Source organism: Myotis yumanensis, unplaced genomic scaffold (assembly GCF_028538775.1).
Source record: "Myotis yumanensis isolate MYYU_CA2020_CCGP unplaced genomic scaffold, mMyoYum1.0.hap1 SCAF_12, whole genome shotgun sequence".
Lineage (NCBI taxonomy): Eukaryota > Metazoa > Chordata > Mammalia > Chiroptera > Vespertilionidae > Myotis > Myotis yumanensis.
Genome location: NW_027223763.1, coordinates 27,618,037 through 27,637,454, shown reverse-complemented (window position 1 = coordinate 27,637,454; position 19,418 = coordinate 27,618,037). Strand labels below are relative to the sequence as shown.

The following is a 19,418-nucleotide window of genomic DNA, read 5'->3' as shown; positions in this document are numbered from 1 at the left end:
GTCATGATCAACCATAACCTTTAAGGGTTTGGGTTAATTATTTGAAGAATCTACAAGAAAAGATTCCTAAAAGAACCCCTGGACTTGTTGACATGAACACTCTCTAAACTAGTCTTGTATTTCCTGTTGTGGTATAAACTTCAGTAGTAAACTTAAGTTGAATTAAGTTTATGGTTCTAAAACCTAAATCTTTTAAATGATCCAAAGTTAGTTTTTGTAAAAAAAAATTCACATGTGTGAATCAATTGATAATAAACCTATCCAATTATTTTCATTCCTTTTTTCAAAAATCATCTAGAACTGAATCTATTAAGTAGATTATAAGGTCATCTTTATAATTTTGTAATATATCCATGTCTATAAATACCCATTTTATATTTTTCCTTTTAATGTATTTGTAGATTACCCCACATTTCTTTTCAGTTAGGGGAACTAAGTTTTGGATCTTTCCTCAAGTTTGTCCTTAGAAAAACATTCCATAAAATGGAGCTAGAGGGGCCTATTTAATTCTTAGGAAATTATTAGGGAATTTTTTTTTTATCATAATAGAGGAGAAAGAATACCAGCTTTGGAATCAATCAGGTCAAATTGTGGGTCTTTCATTTACTAGCTGTGCAAACCTAGTTAAAACATTTATCTTCTAAATTCTCAGTTTATTCATCTGAAAAATGGGGACAGTGCCTTCTAGGATTATTGTAAGAATGCAATGAGATGATAAACATAAAGTACTTAGCACAGTACCTAGCGCAATGCCCGTGTTCAACACCATGTCAGCTCCAATGCTGCAAACTCGTGGACTCCTCACACCTGGAGAGATGGCCTCGGGACTGATAGCCCAAACTCAGATTATTGCAATGTCTTTGCCTAAGATGAGGAGATTTATAATGACCTCTTTACTCTATTTCCTAAAAATGTTTCCTTCTTATAGTTATTGAAATTAAAATACTCACAAGCATTGTCTTTTGTTAACAAAATTATTTTCCCTCAGTTTTTATTTTCTAATTATTTATACTTGTCTTCTGGTCTAGAAATATAGGTGTGTAACTTTTAACTAAATATAGCAAGCAAATTTTCTTAATTTGATTTGCTTAAAAATCATAAACACATTTATGAGTAGATCACAAAAAATCTTTAGGCTACTTCCTTTCCTAATGAAAATGACCGTATAAAATGTGTACCATATAAAGATACGACCATATCATTTTGAAAAAAAATATTAAGTGAATAAATATAATTCTTAAATGGTGACGTCAGTGTCAGATGAATATAGTTATCGTTCATAAGCTAAATTACATAAATCTTTGCTTCCTTTGTAAATAATGAGAATAATATGTAATTAAATAATTCTCATACACAAATACCAATTATAATACTTTCTGCTAGGGGTAGAGGTTTTATGTTAATGAGATGAGGAATGAAACAAATAACATCAGTTTTTTGCACTTTTTGCCTTCACATGACTGATGCCAGAAACCAGCCTGATTTCACAGCAGAACGTTGAAGTGTACGAGCTTGGTCACTTGTTTGGCAGATTCCTGCCCATATTCTCCTATAAGTCCGGCAAGAAAAGGCAACACAAAACTGAGCACTGTCTCGGTGCATGGGATTTGTATTCTTTCAAAGAGCATTCCTACTTTCTATGTTTTTCTTTATTTTAAGGCAAGCAGGAGCTAAGATGGAGCATGTTGTTAAAGCAAGGAATCATCACTTCCCTCCTTTAAACAGGGCCTTACAGCTGTGGAATTCCCTGCCTTTGTGACTAATGGTTAAGAGTATTTTTCAGTAGAATAAGCAGGGCTGGGTGTGGGGAGGGGCAGTTCTATGTGTTGTAAGTCATGTGGAGTCATAGAAAAAATGAAAATCTTGGGGTTTATTATCCCCTGTGTATTAGATAATTAATATAATAAAGCTATGGCTCTATTATTCCACAATTTTTTCAATGATGATTTACGTACAATTGTATGATTGTATATACACATACATATGCAGATTTGAGTGTGTTAAAGACTTAATATGGTCAGAAGATGTATATTAATGTGGATTCTATGTTTTATAGTCCACCCCAGTAAATAGTCAGATAAAATATCCATGCATTCACACATGTATGTGTTCTTTCCTGTCCCTTCCCCCCACATCCTGTCTCCATGCCCCCCTCATCCCTCCACCCTGCATCCAAGCTTGTGGTCCTTTTCCATCCATGTACTAAAAGGTTCTTTGTAAACCAGGCCATTTGTCCATCATTGTTTGGGGTCCAAACAGTGGTAAGATACCCTGTCACCGATCCCGCGTGCTATGAATGGCAGCTCCTCTCCGGACAATTGGCGGAGGGGCCGAGAAATATTCCTGAGAGGATTATTTAACCTTTCAATTTAGAGGGCACAAAGCCTGGCTGATTAATGAACTTTCTGATGGGCGCCGATAAGCGGATCTATTTCTTTATTTCCCCTAAAAGTGATTCCTTCTCCTGTCCATATTACTATAATCTTAAACATAAAATGTGGCAAATAGATTAAAAACAGCACTAAAGAGTTTATCTGGCTGGCAAACTGAAGGAGCTAAATTAAAATTGGTAATGACAGCAGTGGCTCAGCCTCATATATGGTTTTTAAATGCACTGTGTATTTTGAAGAGACTTATTCTCCAGCATGCCCGGTAATGACTGCTTTTGGTGCACAGTCTGGGGCTGGCTTCTGTTATCCCCACCCCGCCCCCCCAAAAAAATGAGTTGTGTTATCTGGATGGCTGCAGACACATACGCATCCCCCTTTCTCACTGCATGGGCAGACAAGGTCGATAGCATTACAAGGTATTTGTGGCAGTGCTTGTTTCAGTTTTCAGAGCTGCCAGTTTCCAGGCGGATTTGAATTACAAAAGAAGAAGCTGGCATGAAAATTGAAAGGTTTTATCGGCTGGTCTGAAGCCTCATAGCACATTGCTTATTTATGCAGTCCATTTGCACCAGGAAATATAAAAAGGAAATACATTTTTAAAATAAGGCCATAAAGACCCAGATATGTTTAAGATGGCAAATAAAATATAGATACCTATAATATCTTTCCAGGAAACGATTTTCACTTAATGTTGCACATTACTTCAGAAGAGCATTTATGTTGCTGTCATAAATTTGTGCGTTTGTGTCACTATGTAGGTAGTCTCTGGGGATTAAGAAGGAAGCCTTTGCTAACTTACTTTAAAATTAAAATAGACAGAGGGATAGCTCTGCAGGTTGAGAGCAACATTGGAAATATTTAAATAGGGTGGTAAATTAAACTTAAACTAACATTTTTGCATTCCATGTAAAATTAGCTATGGCCCAGTGACTAAATGCCACTACCTTTGGAGAAAATTGGGATGCTTTTTAAGCCATGAAGATTTAGAACATTCAGGGAGTGAATTACTGTGATCCTTACTGTCTTGCATATGTTCATTGTTCTCTGCTTGCTGAGGTTCTCTTTTGTTGTTGTGTGGTTGTTTTTTTGTAGGGGAAGGAGCTCATTTACAAAAAGAGAAATCATAAATTAATAAGTTTAATTACTTCTTTTTATAAAACTTGTGTTTCATTTAGTCTCCAAATATATTATCTCTTAGATGTTGCCTAATGCTTAATGTTGTTAATATATCATCTTTTCACTATTAGAAATTATACCAACAGTTTACCTCCATTCATATTACTTTAACGTAGTTTTACTACGAAAGATACACTCATGTAGTCCTTTACAGTCTTGGTTACCTACAATGAAGATATATAAGTATATAGACACACAGCACTGCAGGGCCTTGAATAATTAATAGCCTGACCACTAGTTATTTGCAACCTTCAACCCATTGGTTTGTAAAACTATGAGTATCAGAAGAGGGGTAGAGAGGAAGTTACGTGTATATAGGAAGTACGAAATCAGTAAAGCAACACTCTTTATTCTGCTGCAATTCAAATAAACACTGTTTTAGAATCCATTTTCCAATAAAGCAAATTACTCTCAGTGAAACCATGAGAGATGCAATTTTTTGCAATTTTCAATTTCACCAGAGTCTGGTACCTTTCTCATGTTTTTATGACCTGGACTAATTACTTCATGTAGTGTTGTGTTTTTTTAACAGAGAAAATATCAAAAGCATACACGTCTACAGCATGCTAATGATGTGCTGTACATTTTTTCATGAATTTTCATAAGGATTTCTCTACGTAGCATGTGTGGCTTAATGATGTAATCACCCGATAGACTAGAAAATGCTCCAAAGGAGACGTTCCGGTCTGTTGTGTACATAATACATGTTTCAAAAATCTGCCTAATTAAGGAATTACCCGATGGATTGGTAGTCTGTTGTATACATGTCATCCTTTTTCTTTTAACACAAAAAATATAGGTATATTATTATATATGGTGTTTTTAATGGCATTTTTAAGATATAGGGAAAAGTAGTAGTGGTATACAATTGAATTTGTTTTTCACTGAGGAAAAATTAAAACTTAAAAAATTCATAAAGGAAGCCTTATTTTAAAATAATTTCAAAGCCTTTAGCTTAGAGAAAATTCCTTTCAATGTTCCTCAAAGGGAAGTAATAGTGTGAATATTTGCCAGAACACTGTGCAAATGGATGGCTTTGACCAAAATCATGGTTGGAATAAGACCTGTTCAGATCTCCAGGTGTGAGGAGCACCTACCCCAGAAAAACACTGAAAAGGGGAGATAGGGAATCTTTTGTATCTTTAGTTACATGGGATCATTTTTGCCTTCTCACAGACTCAGATTTGGTTCCGTTCACTGCAAAACTGCCCAACTTTTAAATTTCTTTTTTTGATTCCTTTAGGCCCCAGATGTGATTTTTCTTGACTGCGTACCAGTTACATTTCTGTTGGCATTTATATTGTAAATACTACCAAAGGAAAGGGAAGGCACCCATTCTTCTTGCTCTGCCTACTCTTTATGAAACTAAATAAAATACTTGAGACAATCACATATGATCTCTAGAGTAGGTACAAAAAATGATATGTTTAAATGGGGGGAGGGGTATATTTTTAATTCAAACTTTTGTTCTGCTTAAATGTCAGATTCATACCGTAAGGTCCCATTTTCAACTAATGGGCTTTGACTATGATGGCAAGTTTTTGATTTGGGGTAACATTTTCTTGAGAAATTCTGTTTGATTACTTGGGTAGGATTGTTTTTTAAAATATATGGATATTGAGGAGATGCTTGTACTGTTAGCTTATTGGAAAAGCTTTGAAAAAATAAGATTCTCAAGCATGAAAAGCATATGGATTTAAGAGGTGTGAGTACAAATGTGACATGCAGAAAGACCGGAGCTGAGCTCAGTACTTTACTCCATGTTACGTTTGGTTGTGAATACATTTACATCAAGTGCTTTATGGACTTGCTTTTTAATATATGTTCATATAACACTTTGGATTAATAAATAAAAACATAGTCTAGTCATTAAGTATATGTATGATTGTAAAAATAAGTACATTTTGTGGTCACGAAAGTAGAAAATTCCCTTTAATTAGTGAAATTGATTGCATATCCTGTATAGTAATGAGCTTCAACAAGATGCAAGTCCTCATTGGATCAAAGTCAGTTTAGATAAGGGCAGCTCAAGGTCACAGAGGGAGATGCCCAGCAGGTTCATTTGCATAAAAAATTACTGTTAGAAATAGGACACTGAGGCAGTTCTGGCGTTTTGATCTCTTGGCCTTTGTCATGGAGATTCCTACTAGTGAAGGGAGTAAGGCCAGTGTCCCAGATAATGATTAACTGTTTTAATGGCATTCATTCATTCATTCCGCACTAACTACTCATGCAGAAAAAAGGGTTATGTAAAATGACATTAGAAGAAAATCATTTGTAATCGTTGCATCGGGCAGCACTTTGAGGAGACATTAGAAGTAAATCCGTGGCGTGGTAGGCTTATGCTTTATCTTCTGATATTTACTGAGTTTACTGGTGCATGAAAAGCTTTCAGCAAGAATAGCAGATGGGATGGACCTTTCATAGGTAATGCTATCTCCCAGGTTATTACTTCTATATATTGATAGTAAAGTAATCTCTAAGATATCATCCTACAAATATAGATTATTTAAATGTCTGTAACCAAAAAAAAAAAAAGTGAGAAGAAAAGAAAAGAAAAAGCTGCTTTCATAAATAGTTCATTTGGTATCCATTAGGTCAAAGTCTTAAGGTAAATTTTTTAAGTTAAAAAAAGTTCTAGTCCAGTTTTCTCAGTAGTTATACTTTTGGCCCATGGACTGGCAAGGGCTTGTACCTCGTTTGCAGGCTCAATCCCTGGCCCCCATCTGGGGCGCATGCAGGAGGCAACTAATCGGCGTGTCTCTCACATCGATATTTCTCTCTCTGTGTCTCTCCCCCTCCCTTCCACTCTCTCTAAAAATCAATGGAAAAAATATCCTCGGGTGAGGATTAACAAACAAATTTTAAAAGTTCTAAAAAACTACATTTGTTCCCTGCATTTAACTTTTTGTCCACAGTACAAACATGTATGACAGAACCCTGAACTTAGAGCTAATCAGTTGACACATTCTGCTTTAAATTGGACCTTTACTGTTAATTAAAAATGAAGACATGCTCCAAGGCAGAAGTATTGAGTCACAAATTTGTATTTCTAACACTTTAAATAGCTGTAAGATTTTTGTTAGATCATAGTATGAAAACTTGTCCACTGGAAATCATTATTGAGTTTTCAGTATTGTATTCTAATATAGAAATGTTCTCTAATTAGGTAAGATCTAGGCTGATTTCATTCCTATTAAGTCCTAGAACATGATAGTTTATTAAAATGAGAGTATGTAGATAGCGTTTGACATGTCATTTACTAATTAATTATTGTGAAACAGTTTAGAATTTCATAGCACAATATAAATACGGTTGCTATTTTTATTAGTAATAATGGAAGTTTTTAACTAGTGACATTATTCAGATGAATGAACACCCAAATGTTTGCACTTCATCCACGGGCATAAATGAACAGTAAGGCTAAATTTGAGGCCTTTTGAATGAGATTACTTTCAAAATAAAATAAGTGTCGACATGAAACAAGCTTTCAAAGTCTTGATTTAAAAGGATCTCTTTATCCCTAGTAATTGTAAAACTGAATTCCTAGTCTCTGTATTAGTAACTCCTTCTTGATTCTGCCAGAGTATGTACCACACTCTCAATGTGAAGTAGAGGAGACCCTTAGGAAGCTGTGTTAATTTATTCAGGCATTTTAATGTATAAAAGCATAATCTTAGAGGTTGTGTTTAGTGACTAAAATGTATTGGATGCTCACTATGGGCCATGTACTTTACATATGCATTATCTCATTCATTTATAATATTTGCTCTCCTGCCGGTGTGGTTCAGTGGTTGAGCATCCACCCATGAACCAGGGGGTCATGGTTCGATTCCCAGTCAGGGCACATACCTGGGTTGCAGGCTTGATCCCCAGTAGGGGGCGTGCAGGAGGCAGCCGATCGATGATTCTCTCTCATCATTGATGTTTCTATCTCCCTCTCCCTCCCTCTCTCTGAAATCAATAAAAACATTTTTAAAAAAATATTTACTGAACTATTATATGCCTGGCCCTGTTCCAGGATCTGGGATACAGCAGTGAACTAAAAACAGACAAATCCCTGTGAGTTGGGGTATAGACCAAACAATCAAGTAAAATATATAGTATATCAGATGCGATGAAGTTTAAGGAAAAAACTCAATGAAGCAGGATAGGATGCTCCAATTGGAGAGAGCTGGCTATTTTAAATAGGTGATCAGGAAGGCCTTACACAGAAGATGACATTTGAGCCAAGAGATGAAGGAGTTCTCCATGTTTATCTGGCAGATGGAACAGCATTTGGATACTTGTAATTTCCCAGGCTTAGGCAATAAAGTAAAGTCAGAGGAATTTTGGAGTCTTTATTATCTACTTACTCACCAGCTACTTATTGGGCACTTATTATGTTCTAAGTCAGGCGTCAGCAAACATTTTCTGTAATAAAGAGCCAGATTGTAAATATTTTAGCTTGGCAGGCCATGTGGTCTCTATCATAACTATGCCCCTGTAGCATGAAAAGCAGCCACAGATAATCTGTAAACAGATGTGCCTGGTTGTGTCCCAATAAAACTTTATTTATAGACACTGAATTTTGAATTTCATATAATCTTTACATGTTGTGAAATATTTTTTAGCCATTTAAAAATGTAAAAACTATTCTTCCCTTGTGAGTCATACAAAAACAGGCAGTGGGCCAAATTTGGCCTGCTGCCCATAGTCTGCCAACACTTACTCTAGACTCTTGGCATAGGGGTACACAGTGGATCAAGCAAAGATCCCTGCCCTCATGCACCTTACATTCTACCAACAGGGAGGTAGATAATAAACATAATAAATAACCAGTTTAGTACACTAGAAGGTGAAACAGGGAAAAGGTGGGTCAGGAGCACTGTCGTAGTATTAAATACAGGTGGCCTTTACTCTGAGTGGAGGTGATAGGAAGGAACCACTAGAGAGTTGTGTAGTAATGTGACTGTCCCTGTGGTCTATACTACTGAGGAGAAACCAGAACTGCTGTAGAGGTATGGTGGCCCCTCCCATGAGGAAGTCCCTGCTCGTATCCATAGCAATCAAATTCCATGTCTGGATTCCCTGCTAATTTGGTTCTCACCAGCCTACTTCCTCGCTACTTCCTGATTCATCTTGTTTATTTTTTATTTAATTTTTTATTATTTCTTTAGTATATATTTTTTTCTTTATTGATTAAGGTATTACATTATGTGTCCTTATCCCCCTGTTGCCCCCCCCACCCCCTCATCTTGTTTTTTTGCATAGGATTTGAGCCAGTGGAATCTTTTATTCCAGTGAAATAAAAATAGCATATTTAGCTCTAACCGGTTTGGCTCAGTGGATAGAGCGTCGGCCTGCAGACTGAAGGGTCCCAGGTTCAATTCCGGTCAAGGGCATGTACCTTGGTTGCGGGCACATCCCCAGTAGGGGGTGTGCAGGAGGCAGCTGATTGATGTTTCTGGCTCTCTGTCCCTCTCCCTTCCTCTCTGTAAAAAAAAAATCAATAAAAATATCTTTTAAAAGATAGCATATTTACTTCTCATCAGTGAATCTAAAAATCTTGCCTCAAAGATAAATTGCCATATATTTACACAAATGAACATAAATTTAAAAATTTATAAACAGGTCAGTTTTTCAGAGAACATGTATTATTTGGGAGTGTGGATTGTTCTTTCTGTGATCGCTTACAGTCTGCTGACAGTTGCCAGCTGGTTATTGAGCACCTACTATTAGCTTCAAACTACCTGCTCATGCCACTTAAGACCCAGCTCCCTTCACCCTGGTTTACACAGCTCTCAGTGATCTGGTTTCATTCTACCTCTAGAGCCTCCTTCTCTGCAGCTCTTCCTTCACCTACTACACTTCCCAGTTTATTTTTCAGATACTGAAATATGCCCACTTTCGTGCTTTGCACTACCTGTTCCCAATGCCTTATGCCTAGAATGCTGTTTCCCCAGTCACTGAATACTTGTTTTTTCTTGTTATACGGATTGACCATCCCAGTGAGAGTTTCCCAAAACTCAACCTAAGTCACCACCAAAGACTCTCATTCACATAACATTTATTACTATCTGATTGTGTGTGTGTGTGTGTGTGTGTGCGTGTGTGTGTGTTGGTGGTGGTTTTATTTATCTGTCTTCCACCTGGAGATGTGAGCAATGATTTTTGTTTTGCTCACTTCTCAATTACCTAATCTTAGAACACTAACTTGCATGTATTAGGCACTCGGTATATTTTAAATCAATTAATGAAAGAATGTGTATATATGCTCGTGCCCCGTGCCCAGCAGTGGTGGAGGTATCCTTGGACTTGCATTCTGCTCTTCTCATCCCCTCCTCTTCTCCCATACACAGTCTAGTTTCTTTAAAAAGTCCTCTATGTTCCATTCTCCAGCATCTTTTCAACTTGCAGTGAACCCACTACAGTCAGACTTGTGCCCCAACCCCTCAAGTGAAACTGCTCACAGCAGTTTCCAGTTGCTAAGTCCAATGGATTTTGTTTGTCTTCATCTTACTTGACCCATCAGTAGCTTTTGACAATTTCCTTGAAACATCATCTGTTCTACCTTCACATTCATGACACCGTCTCTCTTGGTTTTATTTACTTCTATTAAACAACATATGCTTATGGTTGCAATTTTATGTCACAATCAAGTAACATACTTACCTTTTCAGATGAAAAAAATTATTTCTCCTTAATAATTTCCTGTCTTCTGGTGCTCTACTACCTGAACTAATGTATAAACCACTATGAGTGGTGTGTGCATAGTTGTTAACATTGTATTTAATGCCTTTTAGCTGGCCTAATGTATGAACCACATTTTAAATTGGAGAATACAAGACATTTGTTGGTTATGTTTTTTATTATATCCTAATTGGTAATAACTGAGGTTTTAAATTCCATTTTGTATAGCATTTGTAGTCATTTTTAGTAGAAAAGATCTTTCAGGTTATTGTCATCCTCCAGTATTCCATTTTAGGAAATAGGAGCTAAAACTAAAGTTGTTTGAGGAAAATTTTTATAACCCATGTTTTCCTGTGTCAAGAAAATAAAATCTCCACAAACCACCTGTTTGCCACACTGAACAGCAGCAAAATTATTTGGCAGACGAGATCCTATTATTATAGGATCCCAATAAAGAACATAAGAAATAAACGTATCCAAGTTTAATCTCATCTTTCCAATCTCCCCCCGCCCACCCAAAAAACAAAAAAAAAAACAAAAAAAACCAGGGTTGGGGGAAGGACAGATTGGTTTTTCTCCTTTTTAAAGCCCCTGCTGCCTCCGGGGTTTTGCTCAATCCATTTTCTCCTTTCTTTCCTCTGTTTTCAACTTCTCCATCTCTGCTAGCTTTCTCACAGGTTCAGGTCTCTCCCATTCTAATCGCAAACTTCACCAACACCCCCACATCCTCCTGGGGACTACCTTTTCTTATCCTGCCCCTTCTTACTCATGTCTCTCAAAATTACATGTACTGACTGTCTCCTTTCATTCAACTTTTATTTCATTTTTTTAAGATTTCTTGTTGTGAAATGTAATATACATGCTGAAAAGTGCATAAAACGTGTACAATTTAATAAATTAGTTCTATAACACACACTCAAATTATACAACACCACTATGTTCAAGAAATAGAAAATTGCAGCTACCCCAAAACCCTCTGTGCACTGTTCCCTTCCTCCAGAAGTATAAGCATCTTCCTGGCTTTGTGGGTAATGCTTTCCTTGATCTTCTTTATAGTTTTCCCACAAACTCCATCATTTCTCCCCCAACATTGGCTCCTCCTTCTTTTCTGAATCAGTTGTTGGCATCTTTTCACTATTCAACCTATTGCCTTCGACTTTCTACCTTCCCATTGATGCCAAAATCCTTACAACAAGTTATCCATGAACAATTGTAAATCTAACAGATGTTTCTTAGTTCTAATCCCACTAGGCCTCTGCTATATTTGACTTCATAGATCAGCTCATCCTCCTGAGCCTGCTCTCTAAGGTCTGTGACTATATTCTCCGGTGGCTCTGCATCCTTTAACCTTTCCTTCTCTCCCCCTTACATGTTGTTAATGCCCAGGGTTCCGGCCTTAGCTCACTGCTGTTCGTATTGGCTGTGGCGACCCTGTTCACTCTGGTCAGTTCTACCTCCACTGTTGAGCAGAATGCTTTCAGATCTAATCTTTAGTTCAGACACGTTTCCTAAGCTTCATCCTACGTAGACAGCCTCCTGGTGGCCGTCTCCACCTAGAGACTCAACATCCAAGGCAAACTCCATCGTTTCTCCCCCAACATTGGCTCCTCTTTCTTTTCTGAATCAGTTGTTGGCACCACTACTCACCAATTCACTCAAGATAGAAACCTGGAAAGCATCCTGATTTCTTTTCTTCATTCCCTCTTCTCTTTTCAAATTTCAAGTAATACCAGTTTTATTTTCTAAAAGTACCCAAATCTGTTTCCTTTTCCTTATTCTTATTACTCTGGTAGTTTGGGCCCTCATCACCTCACCTGTAATTGGCCAACAGCCACTTCATTGGTCTTTCTCCTACATCTAACCTCCTCTTGCTTATAGTCACCCTCCTTATAGCTACAAGCCAAAATGGTTTTTCCAAAATGCAATTCTAACTACTCTGCTCCCACACTTAAATCCTTACACATAACACTAGATAAAGCCCAAGCTCCCTAACATGACTTATAAGCCCTCCATTTTTTTGCCATGCTTTCTCCAGCCTCATTTTCCTTATACCTGGTCATGCATCTTTTTGTTGTTGTTAATCCTCACCAGAGGATATTTTTTCCATTGATTTTTAGAGAGAGTTGAGGGAGGGAAAGAGAGAGAAAAAGATAGAGGGAAGCATTTATGTGAAAGCGCCATACCAATTGGTTGCCTCACACATGTACTCCAACCAGGGCTGAAGGTGGAGCCTGCAACTCCAGTGTTTGGGCCAGCACTCTAACCACTGAGCACACTGGCCAGGACCTGGCCATGCATCTTATACTTTGTTGGCAGGTTGGCTCTTTCTTAGTTTCATGCCATTGTTCATGCTGTCCCTTCTACCAAGCATTATCCAGTTGACTTACACCTAATTCTTTGAGAATAAATTTAAAATTTGTATTTCCAAGAAAGCTTTCCCTAACTGCCTCACCCCATCCAATGGTGGGTCTGTCTTGCCACTCCATTACTACCTGTACATGCTTCTATCACTGTGTTTACATTGTCCTGTCATTATCTATTTATATGCCTGTCATGTTCTACTAGCCTGTCATCCTTTTCTGTCTGGGATACCTAATACCTAACACAGTGTTGGATATAATACTGAATGGAATGAGGTGTGAGGAAGGAGAGGAAAGCACACATTGACATTAAGAATAAAGGAATTGTTATTGTGTTACACACTTTACAGAGTCATCTGAAGGTGGGGTCTCTACACTGACTTCTAGAAGACAATATTTCTAAGGACTCTCTTACCTAAAAAGAGCTTTTTTAGAAAGAATGAGGTTTTAATTTTCTTCTAAGTTTAATAAAACCTTACAAATATTCATGTTGCAGACTAAACCTGGACCACCCAAAAAGCCGAAGACTCCTTCTGGACAATCAGCCTTAATGTATTGCTACAACTGTGGTCAAGAAGGCCATTATGGACATGTAAGTCTGAGTGGCATTTGGGCATAAAGCATTCTATTGTCAGGAAGCGATTGATGAAAGATGAACTCAAAAATAATGTAATTCTGAATGCTTACTTTTTTAGAAACTAACATTCTAAAGTGAGATTTAATATAGTTTCAACTAACATACTTCTCTCATCCCTGCCAATTATGTTCCTAAATGTATGTATGTACCAGCTTGATCAGATGCTTAGAATTACAAATCAAGTATATAATGCCAAAATTATGATAAATTAAGTTAAACTTTATATGGATTTTTCACATACTTTCTTCCTAAGAGGTATTCTAATTTTTCTTCAATACTTAGCTAAGAAGTATTGAACTCGCATAAATAAATTTTAGGCAAGATGGCAAAAGACAGAAATGGAACGTTCCAAAGGGAAACCTCTTTCAAAGAAAAGAAAGATATTTGGTTTCAGGCATGCTGAATGGATATATGTCACAGGTCATGATTTTTTTAAAAGCCTACTCCATAGGTGTATTTAGGCCAAGGATATGGATTTGGAAACTATCAGGCATGGGAAGGTCAGAGTCATGAGAATAGGGAGCTGTCCTAGGGTAATGAATGACAGGAGTGATCTGATCTTGAGTGGGGAGAATTGAAGAGATGAGAGGGTTCCGTTGGGGTGTTTCAAAATCACCTAAGACAGCAGTTCTCAACCTGTGGGTCGTGAACAATGAAGATACATCCTGCATATCAGATATTTACATTACGATTCATAACAGTAGCAAAATTACAGTTATGAAGTAGCAACGAAAATAATTTTATGGTTGGGGGTCACCACAACATGAGGAACTGTATTAAAGGGTCGCGGCATTAGGAAGGTTGAGAACCACTGACCTAAGAGCATTTCAAACTGGACACAACCCACCACCACACTGCTCCCCACCATAAGAATCAACTGTTTCCCCCCAGTGAGTATTTGTTAAAATAAGTTTACAGCCGAAACCGGTTTGGCTCAGTGGATAGAGCGTCGGCCTGCGAACTGAAGGGTCCCAGGTTCGATTCCGGTCAAGGGCATGTACCTGGGCTGCGGGCACATCCCCAGTAGGAGATGTGCAGGAGGCGGCTGATCGATGTTTCTCTCTCATCAATGTTTCTAACTCTCTCTCTCCCTTCCTCTCTGTAAAAAATCAATAAAATATATTTTTAAAAAAATAAGTTTACAAACCACTTGTGTGGTAGGAAAAAGAGCACAGAGCTAAGAAGTTACACCCACATCTAGGGTGTAAATGTGAAGGGGAAAGAGAGAGGGGAAAGCACTTGATGAAAGGCTGTTGAAGAGACAAAGAAGCACAGATCTAATACAACATAAGGCCAAATAAAATAAACCCTCCAACAGGTATGAGGCAGTGCAGTAAGAACCTCTCCTCTTCCTCCCAGCCATTGCTGTCAACTCAGCCTGGGGGAGTGGGTTGGCAGGAAAGATTGAAAAAAGATAAGGTTTTCATAGGTAAAGAAGTAAGAGAAGAAAATTCAAGTCTGAAAAAATACTTGATTGGATGTCAGGCTGGGTGATCCTCCCTGTGTCCCAGCAAGACCACAGCCTGCAGCCAAGAATGCCTATCAGTGATGTGGGACTCATCTCTACTTACAGTCATCCATAACCTCGCAAAAAGGTTGTTAGAACAGTATGCCCTTGTGACATCCTAATTTCAAATACAATTTGCAGGAATGTACAGAAAGGCGAATGTTTAACCAGACCTTTCCAACATCTCCATTCATCTACTACTATGATGACAAATATGAAATTCGGGAGCGAGAATACAGAATAAAACGAAAAGTAAAAGGTATGTTGTTAGACTTCTTGCTAGATCAACTTTGCAGTAGTTCCCAAATTTCTATTTTCGCACTGTTTGTACCTGCTTTGGGGGTCATTGGTTAACACAGAAAATGTTTTTAATTACCATGGAAACTGGAATTTTCTTGATCTCCAGAAATCAAGTACCCACTTCAAAAATCCTATGTTGTGCCCTGGCCGGTATGGCTCAGTTGGTTGGAGCATCATTGCATACACTGGAAGGTCATGGGCTCAATTCCCAGTTAGGGCGCATACCCAGGTTGCAGGTTCCATCCCTAGTTGGGGTATATAACCAATGGAAGTTTCTCTCTCACATCGATGTTTCTCTCTCTCTTTCTGTCCCTATCCCTTCCTCTCTAAAATACATTTTTTTTTTAAAAAATCCTGTGTTGTAATCTATTCCCAATAAACATTTTCTAACATAATGATAATTTTAGAAAATGTCCAGAAAGGACTTCTATCCATATATGTAGGCAGAGTTTTAAAGGCTCTTTGAGATTTTTCTGTTTGACTAGTGATTTGTTCCCCATTTGTGTAGCTCTAGTAATTTTCATAGAAAGACAGGCATCCCTACTGGGTGACTTCCTGGAGCTTCCCCAAAGAAGTCATTTCCTATCAGCCATGAGCTGAGCTCCAGGTCCATAGCCACCCTCTGTGGCTTCTTTATTATGTTGCTATAGCATAAGGTTCTTTCTCATTAAATTATCCTATAACGTAAGCCTGTTCTTTCTTGCAATATACTTCAAGGTGGTTTACCAGTTATTTGTCTTGCTTTGGGGACAAACAATTCTTTGTTTTTCAAGTTGACCTATACATTGTTGATTCTTTGGGCCTTTTTTGTTACTCTTTTCCAGATTCTTTTTAAAACATTAAAAAGAAATGCACCAAAATGTCATCTCTGGATTAAAGGATTATGGGTGCTTCTGTTTTATTTTCTTTATGCTTTTCTTTAGTTCCCAAATTTTCTGTAATGAGTGTTTATAAGTTTTATAATCAGAGAAAAACGACTTAGTTTCCTTTTTAACTGGTTATGACAGCTCTGCAGCACAGATTCACTTTGAAGCTTGCTGTGATTCATTGGAATTTTCATTTTATGCCGAAGTCTATAAGTCATTACTTATTTTTTTCTCTATATTCCAAAATTCATTTTTAAATATATTACTTTGCACTTCATTTCATTTGGAGGGGAGGCATTTCTCTAGTCTCTGAAGATTCTGTTGACATGTTAATTTTCATCCCTTACTGTAACCTCATCTCCCACCTACCCTGTCAGAATCACAGCTACCAGATCCTTGTAGTGAGAGCCAAGTCCTAACAAAACATACCATCAGATCTGCACAACGACATACTCAGCCTCCAAGCCAGCGGTCTCTGCTCTGGAGGAATAATCTGTCCACTTTGGCATCCACCTCTAACAAGTACTGTGGCCAGACTTTATCTTCAGGGTGTAATTGAAATATCATATGAGTCTGTCAATAAGACTGTTGTGCATCTCGCTTAACATTATTATCAAGGCCTGTCCCTTGAATTGGTCAGACAAGTCTTTTCTTCAGGAAGCTAGGATGATGACTGCTCTCGCTCGCCCTCATCCGCACTGTTTAACCCAGTTAGATTGTATTGAACAGAAGGATTATCATTGGACTGCTGGATGTTCACTGTCAGCAATCAGAAATGCATAACTACAGCCATACAGTTCTTAGTGAGTGACTTTTACTTTAGTAAGGGCCCTTGAGAAGGCCCTATCGTTAATGCATTTAAATGTCTGGCTTCCCTCTCTGCTAAGTTATTTACAGACTTAGGAGAGTTCTGCATGGACTGTCTTGCTGCAGAATATGCAAAAATACTTTTATATTTTCCAGAACTCCAGAAAAATGGGGAATTTCCAAGGCAGTTCAAGAGGCCGCATATGAAAGCAGCAAATCAGAGGTCCCACCATGACATGAAGAAGAGCCACGCCTCAAGGAGAAACACAAGGTGGCCTCAAGAAAAGAAAGAAACCCAAAAAGAAACAATGAGCAGGAACAACAGAGAGCGTGAAAAGCACAGGAAGGCCGACAGGGGTCATGACGTGGATGAGGACTTTCCCAGAGGCCCCAGAACCCACTCTTCCCTGGGCACCTTCAAAACCCAGAAGCCTCACAAGTCCTTTCACCACTCACACCAGCACAAGCCAGGGGACAAGCTGCCCAGAGAGGGCAGGCGGGGCAAGCATAAGAAGGAGCGCCGCGGGGAGGAGGAGGACGGTGATAACTTATTTCTTATTAAGCAGAGGAAAAAGAAGTCTAGACTGTGAGGCCGCTGCCGGTTTGGCTCTCCAGCATTTGTCTGTTCTTCATGTCTACAGCATTCTGCCAGTCTTTTTACTAATTAAAGTGAATTTGTTTTGTTGTTTTGTTTAATCTCAGCCATACCCTAGAGCTGCTGAATGAAGACCTTGCAGATCTGTTCTCTGTGTCCAGCAGGTTGCTAGGCGGGAAAACAAAAATAAACTCGGACTTCCCCTGATCCAGTTGATTTTTACTCAGAATCCTACAGATTGGAAGAATTAATCTTTTCAAGAGAATTTTTAAAAATACTTTGAAAAAATTAAAGCTCATCAAATGTAATTCATCTTCAGTGTGCATATGTAAATTAAGTCCTTGCAGGAAGAGAAATCAACGCAAACATGAAAAATTCTTAGATCTTTTTCATCATTACTCTTTTTCTAACATTGGAAAGGATAATAGTTATAAATCTAAGCTTTACTGGCTTCAGAAGCTGGGGTCAGAATCTTCCTTTGGTCAGAGCATCAGGGATGAACAGTGAAGGCGGCGGCGTCACTGAAGCCCTGAAGAAGCAGGGAAGTGGGCTGTTGTGAAATACAGGCAAGGAATCCATCCAGTGTGAATGTCCCAGGACAGATTTCCTGAAACAAGTGAAAAAGAGTCCTCAAAACTGTTGATGTCATCACCATGAAATAGTTTCTACCATTTCTACAGCCACACTTCCAGAACACTGTCACGGCTATATAGAGATGAATACTGCCCAACTTTTAAAAATTGTTTTGTTTTCATGGGTTTTTTAACTGTATAGCTATACAGAAATTTTTGTACTTATGAGCTTTTGTACTTAACAAGGCCTAATGTTGGAATTGGAAAAATAAAATGTCTGAAATAGAGTAAATAAATGTGTCTGATGTGTAAAAAGCCAATGAGAGTTTGGGCAACAAAGGGCATACTTGGGTTGGACAAGTGACTAAAGTTATAAAATCTCCAGTAACTAGGGTTAGTGTTGCCCTTGTTGCCCAAGCACTAGCTCTGTGCCAGAATAAAACAAGGTACACTAAGACAGTTTTATAATGTGAGATTTTTAAGTTCGTCTTTGTGAACTACACAAACTGCCAAATATCTGGTAGGATCCTCTCTCTCGTCTTTCTGGGGAAAACTCTCTCCTCCCAAGTCAGCTCCCCACAGTCTTCCGTCCTCACCTGCCCTGTGGCTGCTCAGCTTGCTGCTAAGTGTTAAGGGTTCATTGTGTGTTGGTGTGTGGCCTCCTCCCATCAACTGGGAATGTTTTGACCCTAAGATAAGTGACCAGAGTCTTAACACCCTGCTGAAAGTGCCAGCAGCTCCAGGCATTATTCCTCAAAAGGACCAGAACAAGCATGGTGTGCCTGGCATTCCTGCCGATCCGAGGGCCTCTGCTTTCAGGACAGAAATGGGATTGCCATTCTGTATCATCTTCCATACATAGAAGATTGTTTGGAGAAGGGAAGAAAGGAAGCTTTTTTTTTCTATTTGTTTCTGCACATTCTCTTATTTTTCCTCCCCAACTGTATATTTTTATAAGAACATATTAGAGTAGAACATTTTGTCCTGGGGTATAATTTACCCTTCAGGTCCATGCATTTATAGGCAGATACGAAAGGATGGTAAGGAAAGGCCAAACACAGAGGAGCCTCTGCTTCATTTCCCCCTCACGGTCCTTGGCGCCTGCTGACAGTCCGCAGTCAGCCTCCTCACACACTGACTTTCCATACAAGAATGTGGAGTTTAAAATATGCAGCAACTGGACAATCAAATAAAACTTTAAGTCTTAAAGAGAAGAAAGTTTAAGAGAAGAAAAGCAGTTGTCCCGAACAGTGCGGAGCCTTGTGTTGCGAGGATGGAGAAGACTCTAAGTGTCTTTTGCCTCTGGACCTGTTTTGATTAGAAGCAGCCTGAGGGGCTCCTTTTCCTGGGTTCTGGCTCGGTTCACATTTGGCATTTTTAGAGTTGAGCAGAGGCACCACCTCCCATTGTCTCAACGGAAAGCCTGGCTTTTGTGGGCCAGAACCATGCTATTAACAGTGCCTCTTATCAGGCTGTTTATTTTTATGTTTTACAAGGAGTACATACTCATTTGTGGGCGGGGGGGGCGGGTGGGGG

General features: G+C 38.5%; 1 protein-coding gene across 2 annotated transcripts in view; it reads left to right on the top strand.

Annotated features, from left to right (window-relative positions):
- The window catches only part of ZCCHC7 (zinc finger CCHC-type containing 7), a 204,750-nt gene extending 186,464 nt beyond the window's left edge, over positions 1 to 18,286 (top strand). For both annotated transcript variants that reach the window (XM_070431179.1, XM_070431180.1), the window contains exons 7-9: positions 13,095 to 13,190; positions 14,884 to 15,001; positions 16,872 to 18,286. In XM_070431179.1, coding sequence (XP_070287280.1) covers positions 13,095 to 13,190; positions 14,884 to 15,001; positions 16,872 to 17,305 — 648 coding nt within the window. In that variant the 3' untranslated portion in view covers positions 17,306 to 18,286. The remainder of the gene's footprint in view (positions 1 to 13,094; positions 13,191 to 14,883; positions 15,002 to 16,871) is intronic.
- The last annotated feature ends 1,132 nt before the right edge of the window (positions 18,287 to 19,418 follow it).